General features: G+C 37.0%; 2 protein-coding genes across 7 annotated transcripts in view; one reads left to right on the top strand and one right to left on the bottom strand.

Moving 5' to 3' along the window:
• Positions 1-884: 884 nt before the first annotated feature.
• On the bottom strand, positions 885-16,015 carry LOC309513433 (protein SSUH2 homolog). 3 transcript variants are annotated; one of them, XM_082189239.1, is made up of 13 exons: positions 15,809-16,015; positions 15,661-15,719; positions 12,041-12,145; positions 10,906-10,981; positions 9,702-9,831; positions 9,211-9,271; positions 8,722-8,843; positions 6,435-6,497; positions 6,098-6,180; positions 5,848-5,940; positions 1,704-1,809; positions 1,513-1,620; positions 885-1,326 (listed from the first exon to the last, which is right to left on the bottom strand). In XM_082189239.1, the coding sequence occupies exons 1-13, from the start codon at positions 15,826-15,828 to the stop codon at positions 1,186-1,188; spliced, it is 1,167 nt and encodes a 388-aa protein (XP_082045365.1). In that variant the 5' UTR covers positions 15,829-16,015; the 3' UTR covers positions 885-1,185. The 3 variants fall into 3 exon arrangements, with proteins under 3 accessions (XP_082045365.1, XP_082045367.1, XP_082045366.1); XM_082189241.1 differs by lacking the exons at positions 15,661-15,719; positions 15,809-16,015 and adding an exon at positions 15,302-15,652; XM_082189240.1 differs by lacking the exons at positions 15,661-15,719; positions 15,809-16,015 and adding an exon at positions 12,448-15,286.
• A 677-nt stretch (positions 16,016-16,692) lies between these two features.
• The window catches only part of grip2a (glutamate receptor interacting protein 2a), a 32,634-nt gene continuing 30,031 nt past the window's right edge, over positions 16,693-19,295 (top strand). For 2 of the 4 annotated variants that reach the window (XM_082189224.1, XM_082189225.1), the window contains exon 1: positions 16,693-17,485. In XM_082189224.1, the coding sequence (XP_082045350.1) occupies positions 17,323-17,485 (163 nt within the window). In that variant the 5' untranslated portion in view covers positions 16,693-17,322. The remainder of the gene's footprint in view (positions 17,486-19,295) is intronic. The other 2 variants (XM_082189220.1, XM_082189221.1) reach the window with 1 other exon arrangement.

Below are 19,295 nucleotides of genomic sequence, written 5' to 3'. Positions count from 1 at the left end.
ATGCTTTTCAGGTGTCTCACACAAAGCAGTGTGAACCAAGGAGAACCCCTTCATCCACTGAGGTCTGCCCAGACAACCGCACCGCTGGAGGTGACAGGATTGGTCGAGATGGGTCAGATTATCATCATGGGGAAGGGGCACAGAAGCAGAAGTTTCTCCATGAAGGAATGACACGTCAACTGAACAAGTCACAAAGGTCCAGATTGACTCTACGAACTTTGCTCACATCACAAGATCACAGGAAGAAAACCTGAACGCTTTCATCCACCTGCTGGACTCATGTAATATTCTAATTTTCTGGGATTTTGATTTCGTGGGTTTCATAAGCTGTAAGCCATAATCATCAAAATTATAACAAATAAAGGCTTGAAATATCTCACTTTGCATGTACTGAGTCTATATAATATATTAGTTTCACCTGTTAAGTTGAATTCTTGAAATAAATCAACTTTTTGATGATATTCTAATTATATGACCAGCACCTGTATATGATATGGTATTTCTGGCAACAGATCCTCCTAAATATTACACAATGCACCTTTAAACACATTTTCCATTAAACACTATGGCCAACATACCACAAACAAGCCCTGCAAAAAGGTTTCTGAAACCATTGTGAATGTCTGCAAAATTATTATTTTTTTAAATCATGCACATTATTAGTTCTCGAGTTTGATTTTAGCATGTTTGGAACCATTAAAAAATAACAGATCAATCATAGTGTAACATCTTTTTAACTTTCACACTTAGCTTACACACAGTAACATTTCCATTGTTCTCAAGCAAGTGTGAGTGTTTATATTTTTTTAGGCGAACCAGAAATGTAAGATATAATATTTATAAATCTTACACAGTAAAAAAAAAAAACATTTTTGGTGACATGATTCTTTCTCAACTCACAGTTTATTATATTGTAATTATTTATAATGATATAAAAAAAAAGTGTATTAATCTAAGAGAGGTTTAGTAATTCACATTTGGTCATATTGAATCACATGATGATGACATACTGTATAAAATGTTACAAATATCTGCATAGACGGAAGCTGCGTAATCAATGACCCATTGTTTTGTGTCTGTCAAGTATTGATGTACATTTTGCCTATACGTCCCATATTCATTACATTTCATCTTAATGGATATACAGTATTTATATTGCATATATCAGGTCAGGTGTATTTGATGTTACATCACAGAACAGCAGCAGGTTGCGGGATAGTCATCAGCGTTCACTTCAAACTCATTTCCATACACATAGTAAACATGGGATTTCCCTTTCCACATGTAGCTCACTTTGGTTATGGGAATGAGCTCAATGGTCTGCCTCTGGAACAGGACATGAAATTACAGAATGACAGATTCAAGATTAAGCATGTCTCCGTTTACAAACAAATGTAATTATACAGTAAAGTTTGTGCATTACATTTTTAGTACTAAAACATATAAATTATGAATAAAAAAGTACAATATAAAAAGGTCTGGAAGCACACAAACACACAAATACAGCTGTACCTGTTGTAATATGCGGGAGGTTTGGGCGTATTTCACCTGATGGTCTCTTACTAAGCGCTCAGAAGCTTGTGCAACAGAAAAGTCTGGGAAGCCCATCACAGGATAGACCTACAGTAAACATACATACATCTGATTAACTTGTTTTTGGCTCTTTCTTTTTACTGCTCACTATATGTACAGTCTGTGCTTACCATGTACTGGGCGTCTTTGAAGAGCTCCTTCCCTGAAACCTTCTCCAGATTTTCCACTCGTAGACCACTCAAATCTTGTGCTACGAAATCATCCTTCTCAGTGCTCCTGAAATTATCCAAAAAATTGATTTCAGAATGAGACAGTTTAGTTTGAAAGACTTCTGAATATCATTAAATAATCAATAATATTGACTTAATTTTCATTCCAAAGAAATGACTTGAATGTAAATATTTGGGGGGGGGGGGGGTTATGCCTGTTTTAATGTTCACCAGGAAATAATCATGAGCATGATCGATTAGAAAAATAACAGCACAGCTCTTCTCAACAAACTGCATGATTTATGTTTGTAGCAAACAATGAGGGAGTTAACCCAAAGACTATATAGAAAGACGGTTTACTCCTACTTTGGAATGAGGGAAACTGCAACGTGCAATGTGGTCTTCTAAGTAAAAGGGTTTTGCTTAATAAACTGGTCAACTTTATATCCGTAAAACAACTTTAACAACAATAAAGTATGCGCTCTCCCTTTCATTACTGCCGTGATCAGTAACATTAGGCCTATCGCTCTGGAGACTGTAAGCTAGATCATGAAAGGTTGGTACAGATCCATCCTCGAGTAAAAATGAGAGTAAATGACGACTTCTATGTTCATTCTTACATCCAACAACAAAACACCTAAATCGCTTGTAGTCCAGTCATTTTAAGCCAAAATGGGGGTCAACCTAGGACAAATTGCAACAGAAGCTAAAGGGGGGTGTAAGGCCGGCTGCGTGGCGTGAGCGTGGCGTTTCTGTTGCGTGGCGTTTTCTATGTCTTTGCACACCAGAAATGTGCCTGACGCGGCGCTGCTGCTGCTAGGTGACATGATAAGCCTCATTGGTGATATATTTGACATATGGGGAGAGAGTTGTGGAAGGCCTATACTTCATGTTAAACATAAATATATAGCAGCAAAGACAACGTCGGCAGTATTGATGGCAAAATAGGCTACAGAATATTTCGTTCTGTATTGACAGGTGCAATATTTGAAAATCGATAATATTTTTTTTTATTACATTTATATCTGCATTTATGTCAAAACCTAGAGACTTTCAAACATCCAAATGTCATTTATTAATATGTATTCGTGTCAAAATGACATATAAACATCTTTTCCTACTCTATTTTGCCTGGTAACGCTTCCAACACGCTTGCGTGTCGTGTGAAAAATAGGCGTCGGTTCTATTTCTAGCATGCACGCGTTTGCCTGAGACGCGCGTGTCACACATGCAGTGTGCAAGCTCTAACCTGTTAACATGGGAGCCGAAATAAAAATGGACACGCCACGCAGCCAGTGTGTCGCCGGCCTAAGAAACTGTTAGAAACTGTTACTGTAAGAAACTGTTCCAGCGGGTGGAGTTTACTGGTACTGAATATTACCTGTGTATACTCCATTAACTGGAACAGGTTTTCACAGGAACTGAATATTACATCCAAATATTATTGTTTTGTAATCAGAATATTGTTGTACAAAACCTACTGGAACAGTATTTCACAATTTTTCACAGGAACTGTAGCCTGACAAGCCAGATTTTGGGTCTGGGTTGTCAGGCTACAGTTCCTGTGAAAAATTGTGAAATACTGTTAAATACCCACATGTTGGGTCTGGGAACACACCATTGGCAGGGCTTAATCTGAGGGTCGGGATAAACAGTTGTCTTTCAAATTCCCTCTGCACGCAACAGGATAGCGCTACAACCAACCAGAGCAACTAAGAAGGTGACGTAGTCAGAGAGATTAAACGGCAAAACTCCGAACACATCTTCCTTTTTTAAGAATGACTTCAGTGCCGTTCTTTGTTCTTTTCTCAAAGAAAAGCTTAACTCCAAGTCTTCCAGAGTCTCAGCCAAAGCCGATTCGAAAGACCGCTGTTCGCCAGCAGTTTTCAAGTTCTTTGTTTTCAAGTAGCAGGGAATAGAGAGCCTAAGTCCCTCCCCTTCCAGTGGACCACCATGGGACCTTATTTCGGGAAAATATTGTATGGTAGTCAATGGCGAGAGACAACAAATATTTTGATCTCGTTTGAATTGTGCCCTGAATTACACATATGATGTTTGTCAATTTAAAAGATACATTTTAAAGTCAAGAAAGTCGCAGTTTGATGTAAAACTGTTGAGGTATAAGACTGTGAAAATACGTAATTACATAGACTACAAACCCAAAAGGCGCACATGTGACGTCATGCCTTTTCTCTCGAAGAATGAAGCTAACTTTACTGAAGCTAACGTCTGTCATTTTTTCTATAGTCTTACGTTATAATCGTAACGTTACACCGTCATGCCTGAGTGTTTTGTACCAGACTGCACACATACGTATATAGTGCGAGGCGAGAGATGTAGTTCATTGAGCGATTTTCACATAAAACTAAATGTTACTCTTCTGTTTTATGACAAACTGCGACTTTCTTGACTTTCATAATTATCTTTTAAATTGACAAACATCATATGTGTAATTCAGGGCACAGTTCAGACGGAATAAAAAGATAAGTTGTCTCTCGCCATTGACTACCATACATATTTTTTCCGAAATAAGGTCCCATGAGCCGGAAGCGGAGGGGAGGGACTTAGGCTCTCTATTCACGCGCAATTCTGCCGCCATTATGTTAAGCCCGCCCACCGACTCTATACACGATGTGATTGGCCTGACTAGAGTTTGTTTTTTCCAGCTCAAAAGCCAACGGGGAGTTGCTAGACGACACTGGCTGCAAAATAAAATTTGCTGCCACTAGGGTGCCTCTAGATTTCTAGGCTACAGGAACTGAATATTACAAAACAACTATTGCGAAAGAATGGTTTGCAAATACGATGCGCTTTCCGCTTTTAAAGTTTTATTAAATAAGTAAGATATGGCAGCATTGTGACCACCTCACTTCATCTGCAAACCATGAGTACGAGCAACAAAAACCGATTGGTCACAGACACAACTCACATTCTCTTGCGTGTAGCTGCAGTTTTTAAGTGTGCTGTTGGTATTTATTATGGATTCGTGTGTACGATTGTAACATGATTCTTCTCTGCCAGTGTGAACTTTTTAAACATACTATTTAGACTTCAAAATGAATCACGTTACAATAGCCATTAAAAAACCTAATCTTTTTAATATATTTTATAATGTAATAATTTCACAGTTAATCTCCAAATTAATGTAGAAACAACATAAAGACAGTATATTTTAAATATTTGTCTAAAAGGTAGGAAATATACAGAAATTGAATAAAGTTATCAAACAGTTTGCACGGCATTCATTTTATATTTATATATAGATTAATCCTTATTAAAGTTACAAAAGTTCTTTAGTCAAGAATGATTTTCTCTGTTACGTTTGTTTTTTGATGAACTTTACTGACAGAAAGCTTTATTTGCTGCTGTCCCTTTAAAACCTGCCGCTTCTGACCAGATCTCACACGCGCCTCATTCTCTCACAACTCTTTACCTTCATTTAAGACTTAATTTAACTCATTTAAGATTGCTCAGTCTGCTCTTTTGAGGATACTCGTCAAAACAGACATTTTGGCATAATTTCGTGTGTTAGTGTTCGGTCAACTTCAAGCCGAAAGAGAACTCTATTATGGCGCTCAATTTGTCTTGGCTTGAATGGTTTGCAAGAATAAGAGCGCATCATATAATGTAACGCCAGCCAAAGGATGACAGAAAAAACGGATGCTGCGTTAAATATTTACCACTGAGTCTTCTTTTCCCATTTCTACCAGTGACGCTTATTCAACTCAACTACTACCTGCGCAGATATCGACGGCGCAACTGGGTTGTAGCTTGCCAGGTGGAGCTCACAAATGGGTTGAAATTTGTATGATGTGTTGATTGCGCGAGTAGGATGGGTTTCATACAAGATCTGGCAACTGGACAACCTTGGAATAATATATTGATGTGATTATTCATATAACGAGGTTTGGGCCATACAAATTACGGGAGTTTCACGGGAGAAATAACAAAACGGGAGGGGGGCGGGAGATGGGTGTGAAATACGGGAGACTACCGGGGAAAACAGGAGTGTTGACAGGTAGGCTGCCAACACACATTAATGTTCAAACACCATGTAAAAGTGAATTTTGCATAATAGGTGCCCCTTAAATCATGTAGATCATACCATTTAACATTGAGGTTGATGAAGACGATCAGTTGTCTCTTTCCATGGCAGGTGTCACACTGGCAAGAGCCGTTGCCGCTACATGAACTACAGCTGAAAGACACCAGACAACATGTAAATACTCAGAAAACACCAAACCACTCACTAAAGCCCCCAGAAGGATTTCATGAGAATTCAAACCATAGTTGATAGAATGACATAAAATATATATATATATATATCTTTAAAAAAAAAGTAAATTAAGACTTACTTTTCACGTCCACGTCCATTGCAGTGTGTGCAGCGGTCATTACCTTGGCGGAAACCAGAACCATTACACACCCAACAGACTTTCTGCACATGGACAACAATAGAGGACAAACAGTTCATATGTTAGACTGCTATTTTACGTCATATAAACTGAATGAAAACCATTCTGTGGACTGTGTGCACATTTTCAATAAAATTCAACTTCTCCAGGCACCACACAAAGGGATACCTTATGCATCTAGCATATTTTCTTCTGTGAAAATACCTTTGAGAACAATGAAATTCATTGTTCAAATGGCATGAAGCTGGTTCGATTGTGCTAGTTAAATTTGACTTACGTTTCCAGCTCCCGTACAGGCGTTACAGGGGTTTCTTCCCATTCCAAGACACAGGTGACAGTTCTGGGGTACAAACAGAATTCAATGCTGTAAAATATGATCTGACTGGTTGAATATAAGCATTACTGGGATGTTTACCAAAAAGCTCTTGTGCTTATTATTATTCATCCCCCCAAAAAATTCCTATATGGATTTTTTAAAAAGCACAAGAATGTGAACTTAACGGCTTTAATGAGGTTAAGAACTGCAATCCCATAAAGCTTTATGAACAACCGAATCAAAGTAAAAATGATGGATAAATATAAAAACACTGATTTAAAGATGTTGATTTTATATATAGAAACAATATATTTTGTTTATTGTACAATATTGCAAAGAACTTAATTACAAAGAATTAAGTAGTTTGACTGACTTTTATATCATTCACAGTGCTTCATGGGAGTGTGCGAGTCTTTTGGTGTGATTTTCTTGCTGTGATTCTCTGATTGGTGGAGATTTCTTTGCAGAATCATAACTAATGTAGTTCTTTACAAGGGATTGAGCTGTTCATTATGATTATTTTAAAAAATAAGTTAAGATTATGCAGGTTGACAGCTTCAACAAATACATTTATCATTGATTAACAACCTTGTAGCTCATAGTAGGTCTGCCTTTAAAGGTTTATAAGTTAGAATTTAAAATTAATTTCCTTATGGAAAAAAATAAACGGGTTTCTTTGTACTTCTGGAACCGGACTGTTGCACTCAATAATAGCTCTACAAACAGAACAATTTAAATGAAAGATCCTTGTGATCTTCTGGAAGACTAAATAAAATGCTTCCAAAACCTTTAGAATTTTTTTTTGATGTTTCATGCAGAAATGCTCTGAGACAGTGTGTGTTGAATGAGACCTGCTCTCTTATGGCGCTTTTCCACTACACAGTACCAGCTCGGCTCGACTCGCCTTTGTTTGGTTTTCCACTGTGTAAAAGTTGTACCTATACCTGCTTCCAGGTACTTTTTTCGTACCACCTCCGGCGAGGTTCTGAGCGAGCTGAGGCGATACTAAAATGTGACGTGAAAACACAGCAGACTGCTGATTGGTCAGAGAGAATCGTCACTATTCACTGCGTCATCATTGCACGCGCCAGACGGAGTATCCTGAATAAAAAACAGCAAAAACAAAAACATCCAAAAACAGCATACACTCGATTTCCTCCATTGTCCTGTGTGTGTGGGTAGCGGGTGTGTATCGCGAAGAAGAAGTCACAGCAGTTTCCTGCGGCGTCGCTATGACGACCAGGTACTATTGTGGAGGTACTATCTGCAATGAAAAACGGAGTGAAAAGCGAGCCGAGACGAGGCGAGCTGAGCTGGAACTGGTTATGGAAAAGCGCCATTAGTTTGATGGATCTTGTGGTTAAAGTGTCATGAACCCACCCTCCCCCTCCCCCTCCCCCTACACCCACCCCTCCCCCTGTTTTAGTCTGGTCGTTCACACCTTAGAAATGAAAAAGTAAAAAAAATTAACGTGTAAAGCTGTGGAAAAGTGGGATTGTAGACGAGGGAAGATGGGAGAAAACAACCAATAAAACATCATTATTAAAATATAACCACGGAGGAAAAAAAACTGAATTGAGGGCGTTTTGATGCATTTTGAAAATCTAACCCTATATAACAACAAACTTAAAATGAGGGAAAAACACGGAAAAACATTTAAAGGGTCTAATAATATTTTCATTACATTTACGAGCACTACAGTCTCTGAACAAACCAGAGATTAGTATAACACAGAAAGAATAAAGGCATAGTTACTTTTTGTCCATTGTTCTTTGAATTGTCGGTCTACATCAGTGTCTTCTGTGTATCAGAATAATTAATCGTGTCATTGCGTTCATTATCAGCACAGTTGTATAATTGTCCTCATTTGCACATATACATTTCATTTGAATAAGACGTGATTAAATATGTGTGTATACGCGGTGTTGGTTCATGTTTAGAGCTCTAGAGTATATGAAATATGTCCATAAAAATGCGCTTTCTCCGATCCGTGTATGATCTATATGATCCTCGTTGCGAGCATTTTAACTCATCGTTAAAAGAGTTAATTCTCATGAATAAATTCAGCTCGCGCTCAGGACTGGCTGACGTAAAATCGTGCCGGCAGCCAGTCACACACTCCCAAATTTCCACTTGTTGGTAAAATTAATGAGCGTTTTTAGTGTTTTCAGTGATGTGCAGCCTGTACATTACTGTTCACATCTCAAAAAATATGTTTTGGGGATTCATGACCATTTAAAGGTCAAACCTTGACTGAGGAAGTGTAGGGCACTCTAATGGTCTGCTTGTGCTCTTGAAAGAAGGCCGGTGGTTGAGCTGCAATCTGCCACGGTCCAGGAGCAGGTTGAACACCAGCATCTACAGGCTGCCCTGGGAGAGAAGAACACAGTGAGAATGAAACAGTTTGTTAAATTCCCAAGAGCCATGACTGATGAGGTATTACAGCATTGAGGCATAAAAGCTTAAAAAAAGGGCAGTTTAAATTTTTATAATGTGACCCAATGAATCTTCTTGTCAGAGAAATTTAACTTTTGTGTTTATGAGCCACATCAAATGCAGAAAATTTTTATTGCCCAGCATTTGCATCAACATGGAGATGAACTCCGTTAGATTTACATATGTGAGATCGGATTTACATCGTACATCCCTTTTTGTGGAGACAAATCTATGTGACCAAGTGTAAATGGAGCCAAAACATGCATAAAGTGCAAACAGGCCCAGGATGACTTCTGGGTACCTGCAAACGGCTCCTGACTCCATTCAGTAGATCTGGACTCCATGAAGGTCTCCAAACGATACTGAGAACAGAATAAGCAGACACATCTGAATATAAACCATCCAGAGCAACATTTTGTTCTATCAACCACAAATCACATTAACATTATGCATGTTAAAATAACTCTAATGGTTGATACTTTTCTATGGAGCACCTAAAGGGACATGTTGAAGGAAAAAATATGCGTTCTCTTGCGTTCTATCACATATGTTGTGCATTCCCAGAAAAAACTTTGCATTTGCTTGCAAAAATTTGTGTTCTTTGTGAGCAAACACAAAGTTTCTTTGGGGAACGCACATTTTTTGGAAGCAAAAGCAATGAAATCAATTTTTTCCTCCCATCTCATATTTATTCCATCACCATTTCCCTTTAGAGGCTCCGTACTTTTCTACTCCTTATACTGGACTAAGTAAAAGATGCACATAATGAAGATGATTTATTGTAGGTCTCACCCTGTAGGTGTTAAAGGACTCCATGTTGGTAATAACTCCATCTTTGACGGGGCCAGAACTATAGCAGCACTTGCTGGAGACGTACGTTGCAAAAGCTTCACGCGCTCTCTCCTCTGAGATGGAAGGTATACTGATATCAATGAGAAAAGATCAATATGTGGGTGACCTTTGCACATGTTCAACAGGGTGTGTTGTACAATATTTGTCAAACTTGGTCCTGGAAGACCCCAGCATGACACTTTTTTGTTGTTTTTCAAAGCTGACACACCCACTTCAGGTCAAAGTGCACACTAATGAGCTAACAACAAGATGAATCAGCAAATGTGCTAGATAAAGCTTCCAAACTGTTTGATGCCAAGAACCAAATATGAGGATATTGTCTGAGAGGAAAAGTGTGATGTTATAAAAACGTGTTGTTTGCTGAAGTAAGTATTTTTTATTTGTTACTTGTACTGTCAAAACTCAACTATTAAAAAACATGATTACTTAAATAATTTTGAATGCATTATTATTCAAAATTGGATCTATATATAGGTCTATCTACAGTAAATAAATAGAAATTTTTCAGTTTGACATAGAGCTGCACAATTTGGAAAACATTTTAGATAAAATTGCAATAAAAATGTAAAATGTAACATTTGTTTAGTTAAAAAAGGTTAGCTGTGCTTGTTTGTAGGGCTACACAATTTGGCCTTAAATTATAGATTTGATTAATTATATAATATCATATTAATATTTATTTAAATTAATTATAAATTATGTTTTATATAAATATAAAATAATAATAATCCTTATTTTTTGTAATTATTACTTTTTAGTATTACTAAATGAAAATATTAAACTATACAATTAAATTAAACAGTACAATTGTAATACTGTGCCGTAATAAAAAAAAAAATAAAAAAAACATTACAAGTATGGGAAGGTACAGAGTGCAAATGGTGCCGTGCTTCACTCTGAAACAATATTATTGAAACAACACAAATATTTGTTTAAAAAAATCACAGCCTTTGCATTTTGGTTTTATTTCAATTAATCATGCAGACCTAGTTTGAGAACCCCAAAGATAAGGGACACCCAAACGGTGAGGAATTAAGAATTCCCATCTTTGTACGATGATTGCATATCGTAGGTGGGTGTCTGTACAGTGTTAAAGATTCATTGAGTGCAGTGTGTGTTTTCTGTGTAAAGAAAAAGCTCTTACTGCCAGTCTGGTGGGCTGGGGGCTTGTTCAGGCACAGGCATCGGTACAGTTGGCATTGGAGGTGGAAGATACCCACCTGTGAAAAGAGAGACACATCAGTAACAAAACTAGGGGATTATTCATGAGTTTTGGTGCTCTGAACACTACGAGGTCTATTGGTGCATTTAATGCCTGGTTCAGATTTTTTTTTTTCTGTGTCAGATTACGCGATTTTGAATCCTAAAATCTTGTCATGTCGTGGACAAGATAGAAACATGTCAGACTACAGACCAGTCATCGCATGCCGTCTCACACGCACACATATATGAAGAGTTCAGATGCAAAAGCCTCTAAGTGCCATCTGAAATTTTCTTCTAGAATGATCATTTTTATCAAGCTCGTATATTTAAGTTCAGTAATTTCACTTAAACGGCAATGAAAATGACCTATTAATTGTCATGTTACACACACAAACGCACTCACGCTCACTCACTCTCGCTCACTCACTCACTCGCACTCACGCACACACTCACTCTCGCTCACACACACACTCGATCACTCTTGACGGAACCCGTCGTTGAGGACCGAAAAAAAAATTAAACATGCTAGTCTTTTTATCGTGATGTCGTGAAGCATCTTTTCTACAAAATCATGAATTAAAGAATGCGCATTTGGGGTTGTTTTTGATTTTATATGTTTTTCAGTTTATGAAGGTGCTGTAAATTAAATCGTTATATATTATATAATACTGTAATTGTACAATACTATGGTATTTTGAAGGCTACATCATGCAACTTGTAAATGAAAAAAAAAAGATTTAATTCATTTTTTAATTCACAAATTTAACGCTGCATACATTGAGGCCATGTCCACACTAATACGTTTTCGTTTGAAAACGCTAGTGTGGACGGAGAGCGTTTCTAAACGAAAACGCCGTTTTCAAATGTATCCGGATTAATGTAGACGTAGCCTGAATCTCACTGACATGCCTCCAATTCAGAAAGAGTTTTCTACTCTTAATTACGACTTTTGACGTTCACGTGTGTTAAACGATATTTTCGACATGACTTGAATGCACGATATGAGCATGCGCACATTTATTGCACATGCTGAAGCATATCCATTATCTGCTTTCCATATTCTGCATGGGTCTTACCTCCTCCGCCAGCCACTGTTCCTTCATATCCAGGGACTGTATCGAACATGTTTGCAGGAGGAGCGGAAGGTCCGTAGGAGCTTGCGGCGGGTGGGGCTGCCATGGCTGAATGACATTCAAACAAACCGGTTAGGGAAGTTGCCCACAAAAAGGCATTTATTAAACATTGATAAAATTCTTTTACAAATGTCACTACATATTTAACACATACATTTTTTCTATGCTTTTTTCTATTGCACAGCTTTCTGAAATAGTTTATTCTGATTGGTCAATCACAGTGGCCTGTGCTGAAATAACTTTGTAAAAAGCCTATAAATAGCCAGTTATTAATAGTTTTCAATAGCTTAGCCAAATAAGCTATTGAAAATGTTATGGAAGTCGGCACCAAACAATAGTTAGGGACTTACTTTTTAGATCTTGAAAGATGCCTGAAGTCAGTGTTTTTCTCGTGGTGAGCAGTGTGTGAACTAATGCCTTTGGGAGCAGGGCTTGTGTAGACTACTTATGGCACAGGAATGCATGGTTTACGTCTGAGAGCTGCTATTGGATGGTGTTGAATAGAGGAGTGGGTGGATTACTGGATTGTAAACTGAGAGACTCAGTAGGCTAGTTGTGACAAGTGTTAGGAACTGTACCATAATGATGGTACTGGTACTTTGATATATACAGTTGTCCTGAAATTTAAATTCCACAGTATTTATATGTATTGCAGAGCTCTTATGAATATCATGGTACTACCATAGAACCATGTCCAAAAACCATAGTAGTACAATGTTATTTTTTGTAAGTGCTATAATCACAATAAAAGGGTATGTCAAAGAATACCATACTTTTTGTAATACTACACAATATACACTTGTTTAACAATGTTTTCACACTTCTACAATAAAACTGTGGTAATGTGGGATTACAAATTTAAGAACCCGTTTAAGATCTGCTGATTCTACATCCTTACATAACATCACATGAAAAACTAAGGGAAAGTACATTTAAGATAAAGATGATGACTTTAGCAAACAGGCAAATATTTTAGCAAGAGGTTCCTGCCAGTCCTGTTTTCTTTATTGTAAGTCAAATGAGTCAGAATACTGAGACTATTGCCCCTCTGCTCTATCCCATTCTTTGAATAGTTATGCTGATTGGATTAGGAATGGTAACATAGAGTCTGGGGCGGGTTCCTATACCCACATACTTAATTTGCAAGCTTTGTTTAAGGTCGTCGCCCATATGCTTTGTGTCCATTTCTAAGCACTGCCTCCTAAAATGTATATAAACTACAATGTATAATTTCCTTAAGGCTGGAATACACTACACAACTTTTAAAATCTGAACAAAAGTATTGTATTGTATTCAGCCTTTAGTTAGACTGGATGACTTCAGCTACCAACAGCTCGTTCTCAATAAAGGCTCCTCCTGCTGAAGATACAACCATGGGTACTTCTCAATATCCCTCCTCGTCTCCTCTCTCCTCCGTCCTCCATCCTATGACCCGGAAACCGATCGAGCTCAGCCATCCTGAAGGACATCTCAATTCTCTTAATTGCACCGAGAGGATCGAGGAGTGAGGAGTGAGGAGGCTTCCTGAGGAGTCATGAGCGAGGATACACGGGTGTATCCTATCTATGCGGAAGAGTTTTATCGACTTGTATCAACCACGTATCAATTCTCCTCCACCTTCACATCGGTCACAATAATTTTAATATATACTTTACCTTTGTAGTCTATATAAACCATAGGGATGCACCGATACCATTTTTTCAGAATCGATCCGATACCAAAAATTGAGTATCGACCGATACCGATCCGATCCGATACCAGCGCAGTTTTTTTTTTTTTTTTTTATCAAGTAGAATTTCTATAACTCTGTGTTGAACTGATAATAAGAACTGAAAAAAAGAAAAACAACAACAACAAAAAATATATGATCATAATCTGACATAAATGCTATTATAAACTAGATTAGTGGATAATTCAGCAGTAAAATTTAGTCTAGAAAAATCACGAGGCCACAATAATTGTATAAAATCTGAACAGTTTGTGGAAAAAAAAAAACGTTTTGTGGGGAACAAATTAGAGACATTAAGTGTAACACTAAATCTGGTAAAACTTTACACATTGCTCTTTGTATTGTTGTAAAATACATTCATGAAAAACAAGATAACAAAAATAAAAAATATCGATTATTTTATATATAGCCTACTATAAAATTGAGACATTCTATACGCACAATATCGGATTTGGATCAGCCTTGTCTGACCGATACCCGATCCGGCAAAAATGACAGTATCGGAACCGATACTGAGTATCGGATCGGTGCATCCCTAATAAACCATACATCTCACATGATATTTCAACAGGGTATCTTGCTTTATTAATATTTATTATGAATTTCTTAAATAAACAAACTTCAACAACATAAGGGCAGATCCTTTGAGCTCTGCTGTTGACGCTGTGAAGTGACGCTCGAGTTATCAAGTATTCCAATGTATAAAAAAAGCTTTCATTAGATTCCTTTGTCCTCCTTTTCTTTCCTTGCAGCCTTCCCCGTATCCTACAGGGGGAGGAGCTGAGACGCGAGGAAAGGAAGTGAGGAAAGGAAAAGAGGATGCACAAATAAGAAATGAGAAGCACCCCATGTCTCCTGGTCTTCACTTCTGAGTTTCCTACAGTAACTTCAAAATGTTATACTGTTTTGAATATTTATTTTATGAACTAGGATTTTACAGTCTCAATAAAGATACTGGTTTAGTAGTACCATGGTAATGGTATGAGATGTCTTGTATTTTATATACTAAACAAAAAATGCCATAAAACTAACTAACATGTTTTTTGTTGTTGTTGTTTTTTTTTACATTACCATTATTGGTAAGTAGCTACATTGTAGTACCATGGTATTTTTTCGGAGTAGCCTACCATATTAACATGGGACTTTACCATGGTAAAAATGTTTGTTTTGTAAAATGTTACAAACACTTTTGTAAACGCGGATGCTTTCGTTACCTTGGTGCATTTTGTAAGGAATACCGTATACTAGTAAGACATACTATAAGTTTAAATGTTTTTTTTATGAAACAGTATGCACGAAGCGACACATTTACGTAAACATTTAGCGTTGTTTTGAAAACCACAGAGTGGCTTTAAGCGGAAACTCTGGTTACCATGGTAATATTTAGCCTTTAAAATGTAGTCAGAGGAGCGTCATCATGACAGGTAACTTAACGTTATGAATGAAAGCGAAACTATGAGGGATGTCGTACGTACCGTGTTTTCAAAGGCGTCCGCTGTAAAAAAAAAAAAAAAAAAAAGCTCCTAGATCACTTATAATTGTCCACAGCTTATATTGTCTGGAGTTTTTTGTCTGCTGAAATTGCTTGGAAAGATTTTTTGCAGTTTTTCGTCAGCAGAACAGTTAGAAAACAGTTCAAATAAGAGTGCAATCCACTGAGATGATGTAACGTTAGCCTATGTATGTTTATGATCCCTCACACCCTCGCTTTCCTTCGCGTAATTTAAAGATGGCGCTGCAGTAAATAAGGTTACTCATATGCAGTGAATATGGGGTGTTGTCGTCATGTGGAAATCTGAGAATGCGTGAAAATCACAACAAAATCTTAACTTACCTGCTACTGCTGGTAATCCATAAACCGGGTTAACTGTGCCGTAATTTGCTCCATAGTCACTTAAGAGTAAGTTTAATGAAGTCAGTTTGTGCACTTTTTAAAACCGAAACAATGTAAATATTGATTACGAAGACTTTTTAAATCTTACCTCACGATCGGTCTCTCCATTTTGAAAACGCAGTTAGAAATAGCTAGAGTTCCTGAAATGTTTAACAGTTTCCTTTTCACATCATCATGTGATCGTGTTATTTCCTTAACGATTAACGTTACCTCATAAAGTGTCCCAGAGGTCAACAATAGGCCATTTCTCAGTCTAAGTTACACAGTCGTTCATTGTAACTGTTATATAAAAACAGTTTTCCTCCCATCTGATATTATTTTCCCCATCACAATGTCCCGTTATTATAAGCTCCGTAGTTCATACTGACGCACTGCATGAACTAATAAATCTCCACCAAACACCTGCTGTTGAATATGAAGATACCGAGGAGGCGGAAAGAAAATCCTAAAGTACAGTTTAAACTTTACTTAGTCGCTCCATTTAGAAACATGATACACTATGATACAGTGAGGTATCAGATGGTAAATCCGTGGCAGTCTTGATACTGACTTGTCACACTTTTCACACTTGAATATTTTTCGGTGGGTTTATTTTTGAAGCAGAATTTCTTTATTCAGGAGATAATGTGTTTAAATAATCCTTGAATTGCAAGGAAAGGTAAAACAGAATAGATGTGTTTGGATTTCTTTGGATTACTCCACACCATGGCGTAAATTGTCACTATTGAACCTGCCATTCAAATATTTATTAGGTACATTATCCTAAACAGCAAGACAATTATGAACCACATAATGATTTATGAAATAGCAAAAATGGGTAAGATAAAAAAGAAAACATAAAAATACATTTATCAAACCATTGTTTTGGCTAACATATTTTATTAATTATGTATATAAAGTTACACCATATGCCAACCTGGCCTGTTTTATTAAAATACTCTTGTTGTCTCACCTTTTTGGTTAAAATCTACCATACATTTTTTGCCCATTGAGCCGTAATAAAAAATTTGATGATATTGGAAATTTTGTTTTGTAGAATATAACAAAAATGATTCATTAATTGGACATTTGACTGAGATATAGAACTTTTTTTCATGTGACAGCCTGCCCCAGTCTTCCCACCTTTATATTGTATGGTTACCGTACAAATACCATGGCATTTAAACGTAATCTACAAAACATGGTACTACTACCATAGTAGTTTTTGGTACTGTAGTGTGTTGTCCCTCCTGTGGTTCAGGCAGCCTGTGTCTCTGTAGCAGGCCGCTTCAGTCCATCTGTCTCATCTCTGAGCAGCCAACAAACACACTCGCACCCCAGCGCTGTTACCAGCCCTGCCCACTATATTTAACTGGATTTGTTATTAAGTCATACCCAGATTTTCATGACATGACTTTGAAGAGGTTGAAATGAGATCAGCCGTGTTTCTCTGAAACCCTCAAATCTGAGTAAGCCACAGGATTTCCCACAGAGAATGAATGAAGAGCTCTTCCAGGATGAAGAGAAAGGGTAGAGGAGGAAGATAAGAGAGGAAGAGACCCAAAGCAAAGACTACGTTGAAGATCTGTGTGGTACGGGCAAGAGGAGAAAGAAAGAGGAGCCATGTGGCATGTTAGTTGTTCGGTAAATCCTAAACTGCTCCCGGACGGGGTCCTAACGCTGGGGACTGTGAAGAAAGGACTGGATGGAGGAGTCAAAGGGAGAAGGAAGATGTTCTCGTTTTCTTTGCGATGTCGTATTGGAGTTATCAGAGGAAGGGTTAAAGGTAAGACATGTTAGAGAATGTGAACAAGGTGTGTGACCTTTACATTTGAGTGGGTGTGTGGTGATGTTTGTACAGGTAAAGGGTGAATTGTATGTGTAGGTTGGTGCTGTATACATTGAGCAGTCATGCTGAAGTCATTGTGTCTGTAATTGTTTATGTGTGTGTGTGTGTGTGTGTGTGTGTGTTGGTCTGAGAAATGAATGCAATATAAATGTTGTCCTATATCAGCTGAAGTGACCTGCAATACAACGTTCGGCCACACGGGGGCTGTAGAGTGTAAAATGACTTGAAATACTCTGTAGGCTTACACTAACCCCAAAATATTTGAACACTTTTACCACATTCTTGTCACCACATTAGATAACAGAGTATAAATTATTTGGAAAATAAATAAATACATATTTATATGTAAATAAAATTAACATTACTAATTTTGATGATTTTGAAAGAAGTCACCTGAATTTTCAGCATTATTACTCCAGTCTTCAGTGTCACATGATCCTTCAGAAATCATTCTAATATGATGATTTGATACTCAGTTGGTACAACAGTTGTACTGCTTAATATTTCAGGATTCATTGATGAATAAAAAGTTAAAAAAGAACAGGATTTATTCAAAATAGAAACCTTTTCTAACCATTTAACAAAAAGTCTTTATTATCAATTTAACACATCCTTGATGAATAAAAGTATTAGTTTCTTTTAAAAAAGAAAGAAAAAAATGACATACCCCAAATGTATTGAGCACAACTGATGTTAAACTGCAGAATACAAAGTCCCTTCCCGTTAGATTAGATTGTCAGTGTGACTTGTTGAATGTTTAGTATGTGTTATAGATAGTGTGTCATCTGTTGTTGGGGAAGAAACTTATTTCAGTCTTATAAAGAGAAGAATGTGTGGAATGTGTTGATGGGTGAAACAGGTGTTCGTCTTCTCTCACAGACACATGTGGCTGTCAAGACAAAATACACTGACCAACCCCAAAAAATGAAATTTGAGACAGATTTCACACTTGCTTTTGAGACTTGCTTTTGGTTTGTCACTTCATGGCGTGCTGTCTTTCTTTGCATAATATAGTAAAAGCCAGTTTTTAACAAAATAACAACATGAGGGAATCTGATGCCATTTAAGTAAGGGAAAAAGGGATCATGTTCAGTCATTATTGCTAAATCAACCCTGTTCAGGATCTTTTATCCTTTATTTTGTGGCAGCAATATTGAAAATGTCATGAAATATTGATTTATCTTGAAATAATGTTTTTTTATGTGAGAAGAAAGAGAGGACCACTATGGCAATTATATGCTGCATGTCAGTTAAATATGACAACAGTTAGTTACAAATTAAAAGTTAATACAATTATTTCATGTCAGAATGCCACCATGGACCAATCAGAATCGAGTATTCCAGAGAGCCGCGTAATAAGCCATAATATTCACATATTAAGCGTGCAAAACATGGTTCTAGCATTTATGGTATTTTTTAAGTACAATAGATTCAAAAGCACTGTAAACGTAGGCAGATATAGTGAGTGACCATGGTATAGTGATATTTCAGATGTTAAAACTATGGTACTCTGAAACATTGAATTGAATTGTGGGATAGCAATACCAAATAGATTTTTGATATGCATCATGGTGTTAAATTCATTGAATCAGTTGTAAATAAATACTATGTTGTACATGAATATATCATATACATCAAATACTATATGCATATCTGATATCTGTATATCATATCTTATATATCAAAGTGCCATATCCATTTGGTACATCATTTTGTTTTTGATTACGGTGGTTTGACCACAGTTACA

Source organism: Leuciscus leuciscus, assembly GCF_965113295.1.
Source record: "Leuciscus leuciscus genome assembly, chromosome: 13".
NCBI classification, from domain to species: Eukaryota; Metazoa; Chordata; class Actinopteri; order Cypriniformes; family Leuciscidae; genus Leuciscus; species Leuciscus leuciscus.
Note: the sequence above shows the minus strand (reverse complement) of the source record. Positions and strands in the feature narration are given on the sequence as shown.

What these genes read in the sequence shown, in the direction of transcription:
- LOC309513433 (XM_082189239.1), bottom strand. Translation starts at nt 15,828, where the DNA reads ATGGAGAGACCGATCGTGAG. An exon ending in AGTCCTTTAACACCTACAGG is followed by an intron (nt 9,272 to 9,701) that starts GTGAGACCTACA and finishes TTCTGTTCTCAG; the next exon opens with TATCGTTTGGAGACCTTCAT. An exon ending in CCTACACTTCCTCAGTCAAG is followed by an intron (nt 6,498 to 8,721) that starts GTTTGACCTTTA and finishes TTTGTACCCCAG; the next exon opens with AACTGTCACCTGTGTCTTGG.